This window comes from Cydia fagiglandana, chromosome 19 (assembly GCF_963556715.1).
Source record: "Cydia fagiglandana chromosome 19, ilCydFagi1.1, whole genome shotgun sequence".
Lineage (NCBI taxonomy): Eukaryota > Metazoa > Arthropoda > Insecta > Lepidoptera > Tortricidae > Cydia > Cydia fagiglandana.
In genome coordinates, this window is record NC_085950.1 from 9,185,163 (window position 1) to 9,205,592 (window position 20,430).

Below are 20,430 nucleotides of genomic sequence, written 5' to 3' on the forward strand. Positions count from 1 at the left end.
AAAAGAATAATTGTAATTTTTGTTAAATAGCTCAGCATTTACTCCATCGCTTTCTTTTTACGAATTTTTATAGGTGGCACTACTGATGTTCACGGTCGGGTGTCACCCCTAAATGGGTGACACCCGGGGCGGACCGCCCCCGCCGCCCCCCTTAGCTACGCCACTGTAGGTACTACCTACTTCACAATTTTATCTCATTGAGACCCAGGAATCTAAATTTGCCAGCAAAAATCGACCTTTACATATTTTTTAATTTACCAGAAACTGATCAGAAAGTAAACGTAAAGTATACAAGCAAAGATCTATCGGTTGCATAAGGCTGTGGTCTGGACGCACGCGACCGGCGGGGTAGTCAACGGGGTCCTAAGCAGTCCGCGGCCCCCTCTCCCCCTTGGTGATATTTGGTGATTTTAATGCAACTGATATAGGTATTTAATGGCGATTGTAGCATGGAAAAAAGTTTTTATCAAAAAAAACATTTTTGGTACAAGCTTTTATCGCTGACTGTAATTTTCTTACGACAGACAACTAATACTCATACGCAACACAACATAACGCAATTGCGTTAGGGATTTTTAGATTTTTTTCGATTAAACCTTACCTAATTAGCCTAACCTAACCTAATTAGGTTGCGTTGTTTCATCACAGAGTCCCTATGGCCACCTCCTGTCTCCATCATCAGATCAGCTCGATGGTACCATAATATTGCATTGTCATCCGATTTATACATGCATGCAAAATTTCAGCTCAATCGGAAACCGGGAAGTGGATCAAATTTGACTTGCAAGATTTGATTACAGACAGACAACGGTCAGGTGAAAGTAAATAAAAGCTTGTAAAAAAATCTTTCCACTCCATAGTAAACTCCACTCCGGTTTATTATTTCAATATCGCATATAACATTCAAACGAGAGTAGTCCGCTATGTCCTTGGAATGTCCATTACGGGCGGAATCGGAGCGCTTTCCGCTTCTTTCATGGCCTCGATGATATCGCTGGTTGACTTGTACTGTACTATGGTGTATTTCACGAATTCCCTGGAAAAATGGGGCATTATCTATGAAAAGGGACCTTATGGTCGATGGCGCTTACGCTGCACAGCGTCACGCGGCATTTTGTTTACATCGGAGCATCGTTAATAATGGCGTAAGCGCCATCGACAATAAGGTCCCTTTTCATAGATAACGTCACAAATAAAAAATAAACTTTCACCGCACCAGTTCGTACTTAAGAGCGGGGCTGCACTAGTGATTTGCGAGTAAGTTGAAAGCAAGGCGAGAGCGCCGCGAGATCGTTGCGCACTCGCGGCGAACTCGCTGCGCGCTTGCCTCGCTTTTCCAACTCTCGAAAATCGCCAGTGTGACCCCGGTCTTACAGCACTTGGAGTTGAAGCTCAAAAATCTCAAAATGCCCATCAGAGCAGAGCATGGTGTTGACCTGTTGAAATTGATGCAGTCAATACCTGAAGTTATCAGTTACCCTGTGTTAAGGGGCCCACTGATTAACAGTCCGCCGGACGGTATCGGCCTGTCTGTTGTTCGGAACTGTCAAAATTTTGTTCTAACTGACAGGCCGATACCGTCCGGCGGACTGTTAATCAGTGGGCCCCTTTACAGTTACAGTTAGCCCCCATTCGCACGACAGCTTTTTCAACGCGCGTTAAAAAAGCGCTTGAATCTTTCCGCACTCTAAATTCGATTTAACGACCAAGGCTTAAAGTCGAAAATCCAACAACGCTTAATAAAAAGCGCCACGGCCATCGTGTGAATAAAAACACATGTAAGTATCCATTTGTGCCATTCGAACGCTTTTTTAACGTGCGTTGAAAAAGCTGTCATGCGAATGGGGGCTTAAGCTTTATATGTTTGTGTGATGTATAGTCCGAAGCTAATGATGCCAATTGTGTAGAACTGCTGGGAAACTATTAGTAGGTACCTGAAGTATAAAGCCTTGATGAAGACCGCGGGCTGCATATATGCCTCCACAGCGCTCAGGTCCCAAGCTCATGATGCCCATAAGACCTATATACCCTGTGTTTGACCGCTAAGTATAGTGTGTGAAGTATAGTCCGAAGCTTATGATGCCAATTGTGTAGAACTGCTGGGAAACTATCAGTAGGTACTTGAAGAATAACGCCTTGATGAAGACCGCAGGCTGCATGCCTCCACAGCGCTCAGGCCCGAAGCTCATGATGCCCATAAGACCTACCCTGTGGTTGACCGCTAAGTAGTGTGTGAAGTATAGTCCGAAGCTTATGGCGCCAATCAGTTGTGTTGAACTGCTGTAAGCTGGAGTCAATACCTGAAGTATAAAGCCTTGATGAAGACCGCAGGCTGCATGCCTGCACAGCGCTCAGTGTCGAAGCTCATGATGCCCATAAGACCTACCCTGTGTTTGACCGCTAAGTATAGTGTGTGAAGTATTATAGTCCGAAGCTTATGATGCCAATTGTGTAGAACTGCTGGGAAACTATTAGTAAGTACCTGAAGTATAAAGCCCTGATGAAGACCGCAGGCTGCATGCCTCCACAGCGCTCAGGGCCGAAGCTCATGATGCCCATAAGACCTACCCTGTGTTTGACCGCTAAGTATAGGGTGTGAAGTATAGTCCGAAGCTTATGTAGCCAACTGTGTAGAACTGCTGGGAAACTATTAGTAGGTACCTGAAGTATAAAGCCCTGAAGAAGGTCGCAGGCTGCATGCCTCCACAGCGCTCAGGTCCAAAGCTCATGATGCCCATAAGACCTATATACCCTGTGTTTGACCGCTAAGTATGTAGTGTGTGAAGTATAGTCCGAAGCTTATATGGCGTCAATCAGTTGTATTGAACTGCTGTAAGCTGGAGTCAACAATACCTGAAGTATAAAGCCTTGATGAAGACCGCAGGCTGCATGCCTCCACAGCGCTCAGGCCCGAAGCTCATGATGCCCATAAGAGCGTTGTGTTGTACTGCCGGGGCGCCTGCATCAAACTAGCAACAAATGGCAATTGCTGATCATTGTCAAGAGGGCGCTTATATTCTCATTGTATAGGGTGACAATTCAATATAGTATGAAAAAATTAGTTTCAGTGAAATTCCGCAACATGGCTAGTGATCATATATTCCCGCTCAGGCTTTATACCTAATACTAGATAAGAACCCGGCTTCGCTCGGGTATAATAAAAGATAATACTCATTTTGGATTAAATAATTATTTCATTTTAGACTAAACGTTTATCAAGGCGGCGGTTAGCTATCCCATCTCCGAAAACTTTATACTTATGCGTTTATTAAAACCTCGATCTTTCCCCTTTTTACCCGACTGCGCGACGCAAAGGAGGGTAATTAGTTGACCTTAATAATGTTTGCCCGAACAATCATTGCCAACATTTTCAAGAGCCCGGTTTATTGCAGGTTTAGTTCGAAAATGATTTTAAAAAATGTTTATTTTTGCATTTCTATAGTGGCTATAGTAACCTCTATAGTGATTATAGTAACTGATATTGAAATAACCGGACCTAACCTAACCGGACTTAACGTAATCGTTTTTTGTCAATTTTTGACCCCCCCCCCCCCTAAAATCATCCAAAAATTCGAAAATTCTTCGAATGACCCCGTTTCCTCCTACGTCATGCTACCATCATCCGATGTCCCGACCCCCCCCCCTAATTTGAAATGACGTAATTTATGAATAGCCCCTAACGGCCTAACCCACTTTTAAATTTTTCTGTTAGTAGTTTGGTTCTATAAGGATCGCAGTTCCAACCTAACCTAACCCCCTTTTCTGGTAGCAGTTCGGTTCTGTAAGGAACGATCCTTACCATACCTATATACCTACCATAAAAATGGTTTAGGTTAGGTTAGAACTACGAAGTTCTAACCTAACCTAAACCATTTTTATGGTAGCAGTTCAGTTCTTCAAGGATTGCAGTTCAAACCTAACCTAACCCACTTTTCTGGTCGTACGTAGTTCTGTTCTGTAAAGGCAGCAGTTCTAACCTAACCTGCTTACTTGTTGCATTTCGGTTCTGTACCTCTCACCTAAGGGGCTGTCCATAAATTACGTCATCGTATTTGACCATTTTTGAATTTTTGACCCCCCCTCCCCCTAACATCATCCAAAAATCATGCTTCGAATGACCCCGTTTCCTCCTACGTCATGCTAGCATCATCCGATGTCCAGACCCCCTCCCCCTTATTTGAAATGACGAAATTTATGAATAGCCCCTAACGGACTAACCCACTTTTCCATCTCAAAGGAGGGAACCCAAATTTCATGCACCCATCATGGCATTAAAATGTCAGTATGGAAGTTGTGAGTACAATTTCATCTCAATTCACCTGACGATTTATAAAAAGACATGCTGACGTTATTTTTATTTATTTTTACTTGAATTTACAAAAAATATATCTTATATAAAAATAGTACAATTTACTACAACAATCAGTCTTTTGCAATTAAATACATATAAATAAACGAATTAAACTAAGTATATCATATAAAGTTAGCCTTTCACAAAACCAAGTATAATAAGGCTATGAGGTATTCCACCAAAGATTAGCAAGGACCATGATTCCATCAGAGATGTGCAAGGATGCGTAGAGAGGTAGATTTGTTTCTTTAGAGTGAATATTAGAATTACTTCAATTACCTATCCTCACTCAGCGCAGTCCTGGAGGACAATTTGTATTGGTTCTTACAAACACATTCCTCGCTATGCATCCCCACATCCCAGAAGAAACCGCAGCTTTACCATCTGTCAAACACATTCTTCTCAAAACATTTTTTTGTTTCAAAATGTCTAAAACTTGAAATGACTTACAATTTCTTAAAACATTAAAGTTTTTATCTGAATTTTAATTTTGGATTTTCTCCCCTTAATACAAATTTGAAAAGAACTGAACCTAGTTAATACATTTTATCATTTGGGTGGTCTTCGGGCCGTGATGTTTAACTTTGTTTTATAATACCGTCCTGCTCTTCGTCTCCTTTTAAAGTGATTATTTTCATAATTCATTCCTTCAGCATTTATGTCAAGATAAGTGACCTTAAATAAAAATAAAATACCTAATGTAATAAATACATGTCCATAAGAAACAAAACTTTGTGCATATAATTATCATTATACATACCGGAAAGTCATCAAAAAAATCCAGAGAGCTATTCGATATAGAAGCAAATGATTTTGAGATTTCGGATGCTGTAGTGTGGATGTATCTTTTTTTATCTCCACAACCTTATTAATCCACATTTGTCTGGCAGTCTTCTGGCTACAGCATTCAAAATACTTGAAACTATCTGCAAAAAATGAATATTGTATGGGTATATAAATACAGATTTTAAAAGTATAACTGGAACTGGAAGGGAGGATTAGAGCCACTTGCACCATCCCACTAACCCGGGGTTAAGCATTTAAACTGTGAAGGCAGGCGTGGCTCACTCCGTGATTTCGTCGCTTTGCTACTTCAAAATACTTGAAACTATCTGCAAAAAATGAATATTGTATGGGTATATAAATACAGATTTTAAAAGTATAACTGGAACTGGAAGGGAGGATTAGAGCCACTTGCACCATCCCACTAACCCGGGGTTAAGCATTTAAACCGTGAAGGCAGGCGTGGCTCACTCCGTGATTTCGTCGCTTTGCTACAGGTAGCTAAAAGTACATCCGTTCCGCCCTAATTTTGGGGAAAGCCATAAGCCGTGCGTGGCGCTGTCGCCACCTAGCGGCCATATCTGTGCTGATCGTAACAGACACGTTTTGTTAGAGAGTGAGTCTTCTGCATCTAGTACTATTATTTATTCTGTCGTGAAGGCCCACTTGTACCATCTCAATATCCCGGGGCTAAGCGGTCAAACCGTTAACCCAATGTCAAATTGTACTGGTAATCATGGTAACTCCAGATTTAACCGGTTAACCCCAGGTTAGTGGAATGGTGCAACTGAGCCTAACAGTGTCAAACTGTACTGGTAACCATGGTAACTTAACTCCAGGTTTAACCGCTCAACCCGGCCTAACCCGGGATAGTGAAATGGTGCAAGGAATAATTTCACATTTTTTTTGGGTGATAGAAATAGTTTATACATATTAAGTAGCTACATAAAATAATAATAATTATTCATGGATACATGTGTGTGGACACAGCACATTAAAGTTCAATTTAGTTTTAATCTTAGGAAAAGCACTTACCAAGATTTGTATGACTTATATTTATATCACATTATATGTATGCATCTACTGCATATTATATTTGCAAGTACTTTGTGTACAGTCGGCAAAGCTATTAGCTTGGTATGGTACCCCTGTATATACATTTGTATGCAGAATGCTAAGCTAATTTTTGCTGATGGTACCTGGCAAATATTTTACCGTGACAATAGTTACATACAGTAAATAAATCTTTACGAACCGCCCTTCGTTGCATTGTTTTTCAGCGTTTGTGGCAAGGTTTGTTCAGGTAACAAAATTATTTGTCAACAACATGACAACAATAATAAAAGATTGAAACAATTATGTCGGTTAAAGATACTCACGATTTTCGGCATAGGTTTGTTTTACGCGGCGGTGCCGTGTCATCGTTAGTAAGTATAGTCCTCCTCCTCCTCATCGTTTTCGATGACGGCGACCCCAAATAAATCGTTGACGTTGTCTAGCGTGAACCCTGGCTGGCCAGGCCGAACTTGGCCTTTAATAGGTACTCTATTGCACGCGTGACAATAAAGTTGGCTAGCTGCGTCGAGCGTGTACACGTAGGAGGGCTTAGGTTAGTCACAAACATTTAGACCCTTTACTGAAAATTAAACTTAATTTCAGACTGGTAAAGCACAAAGTTTTGGTTTTACCATGGTTTTACCCGTCAATCAATGCACAATACATGTAACATGTTTGTGTGTCATCTGTCACCAGTGTCATCTTACACTGACAGTAGTCGTTTTTTTTAAATAGGCTTACCCACACTCTCACCAGCAATCTGTCCAACATGCATGACGGACGTAAAAATATTTACAATTTCTGAACGAAACCATAGAGCTGTCAAATGTCAAACAACAAATTGAACATTTGCATTCTTTGTCGAAATTTTTTCACTTTTAAATGCAAAATACTCGACAATACGAATTTTGCGGATACATGTTCTCGATTCAAAAGTGATATTTTTTCAAGCTCTTTCGATTGAGCATAATTTCTTTTGGTTTTTCCGTCAGAGCCGCTCGCGTTTATATATAAAGAAATTCAAACTTAACGTCGCTTGTAATGTGTATGCACTGTATAGAGTACATATTCACGTTTCAAGCCCTTTTAGCGGGCAGTAAAGTAAGATAAATGTCTCAGATCACAGGGAGCTTTCGCTTCGGCACATTTATATATGTGATCGGGGGTTTGCTCATTTATGTGCATATTATTTTTCTGTTCGACGGAGCCGAAAAACGGCCACTTCGTTAAGCGCAGCGAGCCAAAAGTGGTGCGCACGGGTCGGAGGGCAGGAAAACATTAACTTCGTTATATTCGGCAATACGAAATAGCGGTCTCATTGGTCCTCATTGCCACCCAGCCAAACAAGACGTCCGCGCCAGGCCACAACAATTTCATCATATAAAAATATAAAGCAGTAGTACCACGCTCCGACTATCGGGTCGTCCGCCCTGCCCGGACCCTGCCTGCCTGTCCTGTCGGATGGTAACGAAATAATAAAATACCCGATAGTCGGGTTTTCGGCACTGAAACTGTTAATATTACCAGACAAGCATCCCTGGTCCCGTTCCTGAGAGACGCGCAGAACATGTCGTCACCGAATTGGAAGCCGTTCACCAGCTGGTAGGCATCCTCGCAGTAATGGCGGGTGCGGACCTTCAGCCGGGCCACGAGCAAGTTGGACGACTGCTCGCGGAACGCTGTTTCTGAACCCTGGTGGTGAAGGTAGTAGTAATCATTTTATTGTACACAACACAGGTTTACATAATATTTACAGAAACTTATCCATGGAAGGGATCTTTTCCAGCTAACCTTCGAGTAGATCCTAACCTACCTACTTGTAGACCGGTTTATACATACAAGATTGAAGATTATATAGTAAACATATCGTTTTAAATTGCCAAAGACGGTAACGAATTCTTGACTTTGACCGTAAATGCATCGGCAATAGGCGATCAAAGGACAAGGCATCAGGGAAAACCAAAAGCCTGACCTTGAACCTATGTATCCACATTTCGACGGCTTTTGTCATCCCACCCGTCCACCTCATATAATTAGTCTCGTGATCGAGTGATTTTGGCTTTTAGCTGTGGATGGATCCACCCTCTTTGTTTTCCAAAACTTGTTAATCAGTTCAAGCAAGTTTAGCGATACTCAACCTGCGGCCCTGCTGGGTTTTTAGGTGGCCTGCTAGGTGATTCTGGTATAGGTATACATAATATTTGTGTTTGCAAAAAGATTACCTAATAGTGAATAAAGTGGGTAGGTACTCACTGAGGTGGCCCCCCATCCTGCCACGGTGATGAAGCTCTGCGCATACGGCTCGCGGGACCCGTCATAGATCCGAATCAAGTTTATGTATTTCGAGAATTCTGAAACATATTAACCCATTTGAATTCTTACAATCGATTATACTGAGAGCAAAGCTTGGCACTTCTGCATTATAGTTAAGTTAAATAATTGCTGCACGCGAAGAAAGGGATCATCCATTAATTACGTCACACGAATTTCTAGGTTTTTTGACCCTTCCCCCCCTTCTTATCACACTTGGTCACATTTTGCAAATCCCTCCCCACCTGGTGTGACGTCACATTTTAGGCAATTTTGTTTTCAACGAAATCGGCAATACTAACTCGGCATTATTTTTTTAACATAAAATTATTATTGGTAAAAGTAATATTAGTAATTTTATAACACAAAACCAATTAGGAACGAAAATTACCTACTTCCAAAACCTCATTATTTAAAACTACAGCGAATAAAAAAATATAAATTAATTTTCGGTTACTGATGAATAGTGATGAAGTTAAAATGACGTCACAATGTTTGTGACTCTCCCATGTCACAACATGTCACATTTCTTGACCCCCTCCCACCCCCTAAACGTGTGACCTAATTAATGGATGACCCCAAAGTAAAAAATATACCTAGGACGCCTGTGACAGAGCACACTACGTATTCCAGTGCAGAGAGTGTTTAACTCAACTACATATAACCATAGATATCCTTACGAAGGTTGTCCTGTAGCTTCAGCAGCGCCACGTCAGCATGAGGCACCGGTTCCTCCTCATACTTGGGATGCCTCACGGCACCAGTGACGTCCACCAGCTCCCCCCCCTCATGGGGCTTTACACTGCCGACGCGGACCTTCACGTAGCGGTTGAGTTGCTTCACGGAGAGCACTGATAACACACTGAAGGGGCCCACTGGTTAACTACTGTCCGCCGGACGGTATCGGCCTGTCAGTTGTTCGGAACTGTCAAAATTTTGTTTTAAGGCCCATACCGTCCGGCGGACTGTTAATCAGTGAGCCCCTTGAGATTGTTCGGAGTGTAAATCTGCTGATCATCAGTGAGTGACATAATCAATGGTAGGTAAGCCAACAGGAGTGGTCATTTCTCCATACAAACGTACTCGACTGTTTCCTCCGTGGGTTTTAATGCTAGAGCAATGATTTTTTCAACACAGATTAATATTGTCAATATCTATTTTTGTTTTTTAAGGCGCTGATAGAGCTCTTCAAAAATTGAAAAAATGGCCTCATTGACTATGCCGCAATGAGAGGCGTATAGTATTCAAAACTGATATCAATTAGCCAAAAAAGCAAAACGGTCCGACACAGATAATTTCATAATCATTTAGATTTCCAAATTTGGTTACGATTGGTTAAGTTTTGGAGGAGGAAACAGTCGAGTACGAAACCTCAATTTTTGAGATTTTTACGCAGGATTTTTCACCTTGTCCTTATCGCACTAGTTTTAGGAGCCGCTTCCGTTAGCGAGACGGGTAGATATATTTACCTAAAATGTTTCAAACTCAGCTCCTGTTTCGTCTTAGGGCCCCCCCACATCTGGCGTCTTTCGAGCGTCGGCGTCTGTCGGCGTCAGTCCAGCGCTATGGAAAATGACGTCGCTGTGCGCAGTTGCGTCGACGCTGCGTCGACGTTGCGTCGTCGTCGGCCATAGAATTGTAGACGCCGACGCTCGAAAGACGCCAGATGTGGGGGGGCCTAAGGGCTGATTTAGACGGCGCGCGAACTCGCATGCGATTTTAGTTACATTGCGGACCATTGAGGTTACATCAAATCAGCCGACCAATCAAATAACGCAATTGAAACTCGCATGCTTGTTCTCGCACCGTCTAAATGAGCCCTAAGTTTGTGAGTGAATGAACATATGTGACGTTCCACGGCAAAAGGTGCCTTATGGAGGCTGGCGCCTACGTCGCATAGCGCGGCGATAATATTGGAGCGGCGTTAATAATAGAGTACGCGCCAACCGCCATAAGGTACCTCTACCCGTGGGACGTCACATATGAGAAAATAGGTAGGGTCAAGGCGGAAACAGTGGCTCAGATCTAACTAACAGTGGCTCAGTGGCCCAAATATCGCACTCGTGTTGAATTTAGGTTGAGTGAGCCATTGTGCCTAGAGTGCCGATTTTTGAAATTCGACCACTCGATTTCGTGTAGGTATTTCCGTAAAAAATATCTCTACTACTAGGCATTTAAATTCTACTAATAGAATTGAAATCGAGTGGTCAATACCAATAGATTCCAAATTTCGATCGCTCGTATTTCAAAAATTAGCAGTTGAACATTTTGCACCGATTTTCAAGTGACGAAATCGAGCGATCGAAATTCAAAAATCAGCCTCCAGCTTTTTCTACCGAGCCACTGTTCCCTCCTTGGCCCTACATGAAATTGCAATGTGATTGTAATCTTGCTGCTAAAAGCGACAGGGACGTTAATGTGGGATCTTTCTAAGTCAAAGCTTACTAGTTAAGACAATGAGCCGCCGTGAGCACCCAGCCGACATCGACTATGGCCCCCGCGCACCACAGCCTCCCGTTGATCATCACGGCCGCCATGTACGGGTAGTTAAGCGTGTCCGTCAGGTTTCCGCTGCGGACGTACTCGTGGTCAACGACATATTTCACGTCGTGGGCGTTTCGGATGCGACCGACGTCCTTCTTCGATGGGCGATGGCGGCCGATATCGCGTGGGGGGTGAGCTGTGTTGAGGACTTTGAGTCAATATATTAAGGTTCAATTTTGATTGACTTGAACGGCCTGCTAAGGCACGCCCTAGGGATTAATCTAATTCATTATTTATTCCATCTCTGGGGGCCGATTTTTGAATTTCGACCACTCGATTTCGTGTATTTCTTTAAATAATATCTCCACTACTAGGCATTTAAATTTTACTAATAGAATTGAAATCGAGTGGTCAGTACCAATAGATTCCAAATTTCGACTGCTCGTATTTCAAAAATTAGCATTTCGCAGTTTTTCACCGATATTCGAGTGACGAAATAGAGCGATCGAAATTAAAAAATCATGAGTTATTTTCAAAAGTTGCTGAACGAATGTTGGTCAGTTTGAGAAGTGCAGCCTACAGTTTAATTTATTGCTCCTGTTACAGAAAACACCGTATACTTACGTAAGTATGCCTAAAGTTATACTTATTGTGTTTAAGTATTTTTTTTTGCAAATACGTCTAATATTACAATACGTACCCCGCTTCAACATATTTTGGTAACGCTGTAAGTTAACTTGGTGACGCTTCGAGTTGGACTTGTGAGGTTTCAACGATATTTTGGGACTCCTCAACCCGGGCTTTCCGTCGGATTTGGGGCGCTGTGCGTCGGGTTTGGGTCGCTGTGCGTCGGGTTGAGGGCGCTGTGCGTCGAGTTCGGGGCGCTGTGCGTCGAGTATGGGGCGTTGTGCGTCGAGTATGGCGCGTTGTGCGACATTCGGTAGCTGTGAGTTGTCTTGTCGGTGTCGGCGTAGATCGACTGGCACGGCAACCGTTATGGGGCCCGAAACTTCAACTGGTTATGGAAGGTAAGGTAACGTTATTAGGGCTGTGAAAGAGATATATAATCACTAGAGATGCAACGGATAGTTGTTTGGCCGCCGAATATTCGGCCAGCGGAGCTATACTTACATTTCGGTTTTTCAGGAGCGCATTCTGCAGTTTTGACCTGTTTCCTAGTGAACGTTCGCGCGGACACATTTCTAGGTTCGAAATGAGTGCGCGTGCAAGTCAGTGGAATGTTTAAATTGTTTTAAAATAATAAACAAGTACGATTATGACCGTGACTGTTTCTTAAATCCAATTTGTTTACTCCGAAATCAAGCAATGTTACTATCCGGTATCCGGCCGGATATTAAAATACTGGCCGGATAGGCCGGATACCGGATAGTAGCCGAATATCCGGTGTATCTCTAATAATCACTATAAAATAGGTAGGTACTTACACTTATTATATTAGTAGTAGACTCAGACCAAGCCACCGATCTGGCACTAGGTATTAACTATTTACGCGTCATACTTATGAACGTTAAATTAGGAGGGAAGACTATTATAGCCGATTGCGACGTCTCGCTCACACACCGGAGCAGCGTGCGAATCTGAGTCCAATGTGAAGACTGCCTCACTGTAGACGGACTATATAGTATTCAAAGGCTTGTTTTTTAGTTAACATTTTATTCTACATACGGTACTTACACAGTTTTTAAGGTGTCTCCGTCATCAAAAATCACTTATTACTTATGTGTGAAATTTCAACTGTCTAGCTATCACGGTTCGTGAGATACAGCCTGGTGACAGACGGACGGACGGACAGCAGAGTCTTAGTCATAGGGTCCCGTTTTACCCTTTCGGTACGGAACCCTAAAAATATGATAGGTAATATAATTTTATTGAAGAATTTCTGGTCAGAAGTTTTCGAGTTTATTCGGAACTTACCTATGTTCAACTCTCAACTTGCTGCAGGTGCAGACGCGTTGGGGGACTTGGTTTTGTAAGGCCGCTCTATTCCACTAACCCAAGGTTAAGCGATTACCTGTTAACCCAGTGTCAAATTATACTGGTAACCATGGTCCAGGTTTAACCGGTTAACGCCGGGTTTGTGGAATAGTGCAAGTGGCGCGTATATAGTTATTATAGTTAGTTTTTTTTAGCATTACAAATAAGGTAAACAATCTTGATGTCTTTTAATTGAAAAACACATTTTAAAAATAAGTTACGGCAAATATGTAACAATTATGAATTTAATACGATCATTTATATTCTTCTGCTTTCATAAGTAATAGTTACTGATTTTTAAAAAGCGTTTTTCAATTAAAAGACATATCAAGATCGCTTACCTTCTTGCAAGTTCTTTCTAATGCTAAAAAAACGAACTATAGTGATAATATGTGATAATAACCTATATATGTAGGTACTTACTATTTTCCTCGGCGCCATCTATACTCCCAAAGACGAATAAAAGACACACCAAGCCACATAATCTCATCATTTCACAACGTCTACCTGTAGAATGAGACCTATTGTAAATACATATTGGGCAAGCCGTGTTGAAAGTCGTAAAAAGTGATGGCCTTATAGAGTACGAATACTGAATTGTATTAGATTTGAACTAAAAGTAAAAATATAAGCTGGCTGGCTTAGTACGATTGCGCCGCGACAGCTCGCAGTTGGATAGATGGATGGTATTACTCGCAGCGAGTCCCTGTCGCGGTGCACTCGTGCTAGTTAAATAAATGTTGAACAATCTTACAGAAATTTACCAAGGGATATAGATATATAAAAAAAAGAAAAAGTATACAAATATCGGTATAAAAGAAAAAGTTTCCGTCGTGCCGTACGAGGGAGTTAAAGGCTGGCCCAGCAAAAAGAAGAGTGGCGATTACTCCACCGACAAGAGCATAGCTCTTAAATAGTGATGATGATGATAGATATATGTATTTATATAGGTATTTAAGACTGGCTAAAAGTTCAAAGGTTACCGACCGCTGGTCTAGTAAGTTACTTAAGGTAGGTACGTAGGATTTAGAAATAATAAACATCATATATATATCGTTATAAATAAAATACTTTTATTGTCATAAAAATAGACTTACAAATAAAAATACCAACATTAAACATTAATATTCGTCAATAATATCACAATCGTTATCATTAGGCGAAGCGAGTTCTATAATACATTCGATCAAACTACCCTCATAAGCAATAAAAATGGGTCACCTGGTTCTTTCAAAGTAATTCATTTTTATTGCTCAGTCATAGATGACCTCCCACTAAATAGTGCATATAAGACGCGCTCTCATCCCATTCTGATCAGCGTGTTTTCAAATATGTTAAAATTCTAATTAAGTACAGCTTATCAATACATAGCTTAATAATAACAAAAAAAAACAAAATAAGCCTTAATTATTAAGGTGCGTTCAAATGTTCGACAAGGCAGACCTTCATCTAATTCTAACGTACCTAAGTTTTTATCGTAGTTGAAGGTTTTCCAAAGATTATCAAGCATGTGAAGGCACCATTGATGTAGGTAGGTACGGTCAAGAAATTTTATTTCAATGCCACTTGTGTGCCACTCGAGTGTGTGGATGTGACAAAATTATTAATGTAATCAGTGGTTTTCCAATTGCTTGTCACTATGACAAGGTACAAAGTGGTACATGACATTAAAATCCTTGAATGTAAGTACATATAGTATGTAACTGAACGAAAAGCAATTAGGTACTCAAACCGTTTAATGTTTAGGGCACTCTGACCAACTTTTACTACGGTACCAACTCCGAAAATGCGGAACAAAAATGTTTCATACATTTTGCTGGTCTGATGTTGAAACCTATGGGAGAGACAATATTTTTTTCGCGATTTCGGGGTTGGTCCCATAGTAAAAGTTGCTTAGGATGACCTAAACATTAACGGGTTTGAGTAATTGCTTTTCGTTCATTTACATACTAATAACTATATAAGTACATCGACTCAAAACACAAAAATGCCCGTTTTAGTCTTACATTTTAATTTTTTTGTACGCGTTGTCTAATATAATAACTTTATAAACAGTACAACTGCGCCGATAAGTGTAGCCAACAAGCCATCTTATATGCTCTATCTCGCAGGATATCATCTATGTACAAAGTAGTCATTTATAACTAAGAACCCTGTCATATAAACATTACGTCATACGTATTAAGGCACGAGTGGATTGAGCAAAATGTTATTGCGACAAGATTCTGTCTACCCAATCCTAACTTTAAGATACGTCAAAATAATAGATCTAGAAACTAGGTATACCTATGAATTAGATGTGTCAGTGTCAAAAGTGACGTGTTTGTTTTAAAAAACGTTACATATCTAATCCATATCGTTACTAGATCTATTAATTGACGTATCTTAAAGTTAGAATTGGGCCGTGTGTGATTTTCTAAGTTAACCTCGTTAGTCCCAGCGTATTTTTTCAACAAATTCAATTCGAGTTTTGAACTCTCAAAAGACATAAAAAGTTCCAAATTCAAAAATACAAAAATTGTCCTGGTTGTTACAAGGTTAAAACGGCTGTAAACACAATGAGGATAAAGTCATGCAAAACTTAAGGCAGATGGCGCTGCAATCATTAAAAAAAAACATCTTTATTAAGATAGGTCTGTCAAATGCAAAGAAAAATTAAGTAGAAGACCTTTGTTTGGTTCTCAGAGAATTGGAACCATACATTTATAATTTTATCTGATATTTCGTAAATATTGCAAAGAAATACAATATTCGTAGGTACCTAGAGTTCGCCTACGCTAACTCTGCACAGACTTGGCCTACTTGACTTGCGCCTAAAGTAAATAGGGGCCTATTTACCCTAGGGTAAATACAAAATAAACCCCTATACCCTACCCTACCCTACCCTATACCCTATTTACCCTAGGGTAAATAGGGTATAGGGTATTGACCCTAGGGTCAGTCGGGCTATGGCCCGGGGCGCCAATCCGCTAAGAGCGGCATATGCCGAATAAAGCAATTGAATAAACGTACCACTCAGATGGTGCGTTTATTAAAATTATAGGTCCTATAAATAGGTTCACTGTATTATACTACAAAAGTCTACTGTTTTATTATAGTCGGACCAATAAAAGTCTGCAGCGGATTTGATAGCCAACGCAGTGGAAGTGTTATTTATACGTCATAATTTCATAGAAGTTTGACGTTTAAAATGACCGTTGCACTGCGTGGGCTATCAAAATCGCTACAGACTTTTTACGGTCTGACTCTATGTTGTTTTTGTAGATTAGAAATATATTTAATTTATATAAGTATTCATAAACATTGCCGCTACTAATATTAAATGAGTGAGTGCGCACTTGCTTAATCAGTAAGGAAGCGCCAATGTGTGGTTACCTCAAGTCTGAATGCTCCATCTAATAATCGCACAGATCACAGGGTAGTATTACATAGATTTACAAGACATAATAGTGAGTCAGCTCAAAAAAAATTAAATTTAGAACCTCAGAAAACCACACAACAATCTACTCAAAAAATCATAACCGACACACCTCCTTCCCCGTCTCCACATCTTTCCTCTTTTCCTTCTTTCTAGAATCCTCTAGAATAGCGTAGATCTCTTCTACGCTGCGGTCCTTAGTCTCAGGGACCCATAATACTGTGTACAGTGTGCCGAGGAAGCAGACTATTGAGAACATGACGAACACCCAGTGGATGCCGAGGAGTTTGAGGAGAGGATCGTAGGCCTTCGTTTGGAGGAAGTCGCTGAGTGCGTCGACGCTGCTTACGAAGGAGGTTACCATGCCTCGGTGCTGGGAAGAAGATTAATGTGTTATTGTGGTTACAATAAATTTTTGGCAAAAAGTTCAGCTCAATCGGAAACCGGGAAGTGGATCAAATTTAACTTGCAAGATTTGATTACACACAGACAACGGTCAGGTGAAACTAAATAAAAGCTTGTAAAAAGAGTTATAGTTCGTTTTTTTCGCATTAGAAAGAAGCACAAAGAAAATAAGCGATCTTGAAATGTCCTTTAATTGAAAAAAACGCTTTTTAAACGGTTTTTAATTACTTATGAAAACAGAAGAACATAAATGATCGTATTAGATTCATAATTGTTACATATTTGCCGTGTATGTAATTAAAATCAAGATTGTTTACCTTTTTTCTAATGCTAAAAAAGGAACGTTAAAGATAAGGTGCGGTATGGTTTTATAGTTTACTTTTGTAATATCATAGCAATTGCATGGGATAACTCGTGAAATGCTTCAATAACTCAATAATTTCTTTCAAAAATGGCTGATCTTCTTCTGAGTTTCTTCTGGAGTTGAGAATCGTTCCCGAAGAGAATACAGCTCGAACCTTAATTTTGTGCATCTTTGAATAACTTACGCCAATAAACTTTACTTACTTGGAACGAGAACAGCTCTGAAGTGATGACATAAGGCACAGGCTGGTATCCTGCTGCATCAGCAAAGATGCACAGACACATGGCCAGTACGGGCAACCAGCCCGGCAACCAGAAACCGACGCTGGTGATGTAGAACCAGGCGCCCAGAGCCAGCATGGAGACGCCGGTTGCGAACGAGGTTCCGGCGAGGAGCCACTGGAAAGACAAGATTAAGGGCTGATATAGACGGCGCGCGAACTCGCATGCGATTTCAGTTACATTGCGGATGATAATACTGTTGGTTACGTCCAATTTAACCTACCGATCAAAAACCGCAATGTAAAGAAATCCGCATGCGAGTTCTTGCATCGTCTAAATGAGCTCTAATGCTTTTAAATAATAAATCGCTATAAAGTTAAGATAAAACGGAAAAAATAATGTGGGCATTTTGCGTTCTAGACCATTTGCGATAGACTAATAGCGATATGAGTATGAGGACGCCGACGACGGCGCCCGAGTTTGGTAAGCGTACAGCGCGCCACGTACGTCGGGCTACGCCCGACGCTTTCAGTATGAGGGCGCCGAAAGCGCCCAGCTTTGGTAAGCGTACAACGTGTCAGGTACTATTCATATTCCTTTTGGCACAAATATTTATGTAATTGAATTTTAGTTTTGTGTCATTATTATTTGTGCTAATAAACATCTCTTATTCTTATTCTTATTCTTATTCTTATAGACAAAATATTACAGTAGTCCTTTTGCGTCGTAGTCGACCATCCGCGAATAACCCACAGAAAGGATAGAAATGATTAATTGTTAATTTTATGATTTTTCTGACACATTGGCATTAATAACAAAATATTGTGCAAGTTTCAAACTGGACTGACTCAATTTCATCGAAACATATCACAATACTACCACAATTGACGTATTTATCTTGTCAAGGGAATTCCTTAACTTACAGGCTATTGTCACCTGTTAGAATCACCTTCAAAAGATGAATCAGTAGACCGTAGGGGGAAATAAACTTCCCTAAGTTTGAGTTATTGTCATTCAGAGCAACGTACTCGTAGTACCTATCCTGTACATTTGTTTAGGTTTTTCCTTACGGTGTTTAATACAATTGCGAGTGAATGCGATTTGCGCTTGCGCATAGCAGGGGCATGTTTAGGTAAAACAGTTATAATTCAGTTATAGTTTTAGTTAGTTACACTAAGATTAGAGTAGAAAGATTAGAACCAAATGATAGTCAGTTAATTAAACACCTTTTCAATCATCATACACGATCACCAAGCCTGTCTTGAGATAGCATGGCTCCTAGCATAAACCTGATTGCGTCCGTCTCTATCCTACATTTCGCCCTGTCTTCTCAACAAAACAGCTGGCCACTATAGACCCAAGCAGTTCAATACCCCCCACCACAATCGTCTGCTTGTTAGGCCTGATCTTTAAGCTGGTAGACTCAGAGGCCGGCTCTAAAATGGAACTAGCATACACGATCACCAAGCCTGTCTTGAGATAGCATAGCCCCTAGCATAAACCTGAATGCGTCCGTCTCTTCTTACCTTTCGTCCTGTCTTCTCAACAATACAGCTGGCCACTATAGACCCAAGCAGCTCAATACCCCCCACCACAATCGTCTCCTTGTTAGGCCTGATCTTTAAGCTGGTAAACTCAGAGGCCGGCTCTAAAATTGAACTAGCATACACGATCACCAAGCCTGTCTTGAGATAGCATAGCCCCTAGCATAAACCTGAATGCGTCCGTCTCTTCTTACCTTTCGTCCTGTCTTCTCAACAATACAGCTGGCCACTATAGACCCAAGCAGCTGAATACCCCCCACTACAATCGTCTGCTTGTTAGGACTGAGCTTCAAGCTGATGGACTCCGAGGCCTGCTCGAAGATGGAGCCAGCGTACATGAGGACCACCAGGTACCCACAGGTCTCTTGGGACAGCATCACGTTGAGGGATATCCGGAATGCTTTGAAGGTCGTTTTGTCGCGCACTGGAAATTGAAAGATGTTTTTAAAAAGTGATATGCATGGAGAGCTCTTAGCAAGTTCTTAAAGACGCAGAATAAAGTTGTTCTCTTGTTCTCGAGATTGAGAGAATTTTAGTTGTAAAATAATATGCCTTGTAAAATAAATAATATACCTATGACGGTATTAATTTCCGTCATAGGTAGCTTGAAATTGTATGTAAATTATATATACCTATAACGGTAATAATTCCCGTCATCAGCTTGAAATTTATCAAAATTTTGGACATTGTATCACTAACATTGTTAACTTTTGAATATACTGTTATAACCCAATAGCGAAATGCTAGTTAAAAATATTGTGTGGTAACTGTATTTGACTTTGTATTTATAGATTACTACAATAACTAAAGTTAGTATTGAGTTATTTTTATAGCTGACTCTATGTAGCTACTAGTTATTCCCTTATACCACTTACTTAGCCATAACATTGGCCGATAACATTCTAAATAGATTCTAGAACTGTAAATCCTGTTTAGCCACATACGAGTATCTAAGTGGCCCGTCGATTTATCTACTAGACAGAGTAGACAGCTTTAGGCCCTAGGCCTAGCTCATTTGTCAAGATTGCCTGATAGTAGCCTCTTTAGAAACAAGATATTTAATGAGTACCTAAATTGAAACACAGAAAATGCCAAAAAGCTGCTTTTCTTGTACGCACACGATTAGTTTTTTGCAATCGTTCATATGATTAAAGGTAACCGTAGTTTAAAGGTTAAAAGGTTAAGCTTTAAAGGTTACCGTAAAAGGTGAGTGGGTGAAATTTGACTTTTAAACCTCGATAAAATTTTATTTTTACATGTGAAAACGGAATGGTGTATATAATAAGTGGTTCAGACGTTCGTATTTTAGTTTGTATTTTATTTTCGGTAGTTCCATTTCATAATTTTGACGATAAAGGGGAAACCCACCTCACCCCGTAGTGCCTCGTATTTGGGGTGAGAGGGTTTTTCATACAAAGGTGATTTTGGAAGATTGTTGGATCGATTTTTTATTATTATGCGTATTACTATAGCCCCATTTTAAATTGGAATACATTATT

At 40.6% G+C, this 20,430-nt stretch overlaps 2 protein-coding genes and 1 long non-coding RNA gene across 4 annotated transcripts in view; all 3 read right to left on the reverse strand.

The window, feature by feature from the left end:
- Window positions 1-853: 853 nt before the first annotated feature.
- LOC134673750 (trypsin 3A1-like) lies at window positions 854-13,531 on the reverse strand. 2 transcript variants are annotated; one of them, XM_063531768.1, is made up of 9 exons: window positions 13,403-13,531; window positions 11,919-11,999; window positions 11,685-11,876; window positions 10,946-11,180; window positions 9,181-9,362; window positions 8,444-8,541; window positions 7,715-7,882; window positions 2,854-2,969; window positions 854-1,036 (listed from the first exon to the last, which is right to left on the reverse strand). In XM_063531768.1, exons 1-9 carry the CDS (start codon window positions 13,470-13,472, stop codon window positions 922-924), a joined length of 1,257 nt encoding a protein of 418 aa, XP_063387838.1. In that variant the 5' UTR covers window positions 13,473-13,531; the 3' UTR covers window positions 854-921. The 2 variants fall into 2 exon arrangements, with proteins under 2 accessions (XP_063387838.1, XP_063387837.1); XM_063531767.1 differs by having other exon boundaries at window positions 11,685-11,999.
- Window positions 4,991-7,161, reverse strand: LOC134674026 (uncharacterized). The gene is made up of 3 exons (XR_010099553.1): window positions 6,514-7,161; window positions 5,112-5,277; window positions 4,991-5,026 (listed from the first exon to the last, which is right to left on the reverse strand). It is a non-coding gene; the product is annotated as an uncharacterized LOC134674026 (long non-coding RNA).
- Window positions 13,532-14,032: 501 nt separating the features above from the next.
- The window catches only part of LOC134673740 (solute carrier family 2, facilitated glucose transporter member 8-like), a 61,305-nt gene continuing 54,907 nt past the window's right edge, over window positions 14,033-20,430 (reverse strand). The window contains exons 7-9 of the mRNA XM_063531756.1: window positions 19,126-19,355; window positions 17,370-17,564; window positions 14,033-16,770 (exon numbers count right to left, since the gene is read on the reverse strand). Of these exons, the coding sequence (XP_063387826.1) occupies window positions 16,495-16,770; window positions 17,370-17,564; window positions 19,126-19,355 (701 nt within the window). The 3' untranslated portion in view covers window positions 14,033-16,494. The remainder of the gene's footprint in view (window positions 16,771-17,369; window positions 17,565-19,125; window positions 19,356-20,430) is intronic.

Bases quoted from the DNA above. Each gene is read 5' to 3' on its own strand.
- LOC134673750 (XM_063531767.1), bottom strand. From the start codon at position 13,472: ATGATGAGATTATGTGGCTTGGTGTGTCTTTTATTCGTCTTTGGGAGT. The intron at 7,883-8,443 runs GTGAGTACCTAC...CTTCACCACCAG, and splicing joins CAGGATGGGGGGCCACCTCA to GGTTCAGAAACAGCGTTCCG. The intron at 2,970-7,714 runs GTAATATTAACA...ATTTGTTGCTAG, and splicing joins GGACCAGGGATGCTTGTCTG to TTTGATGCAGGCGCCCCGGC.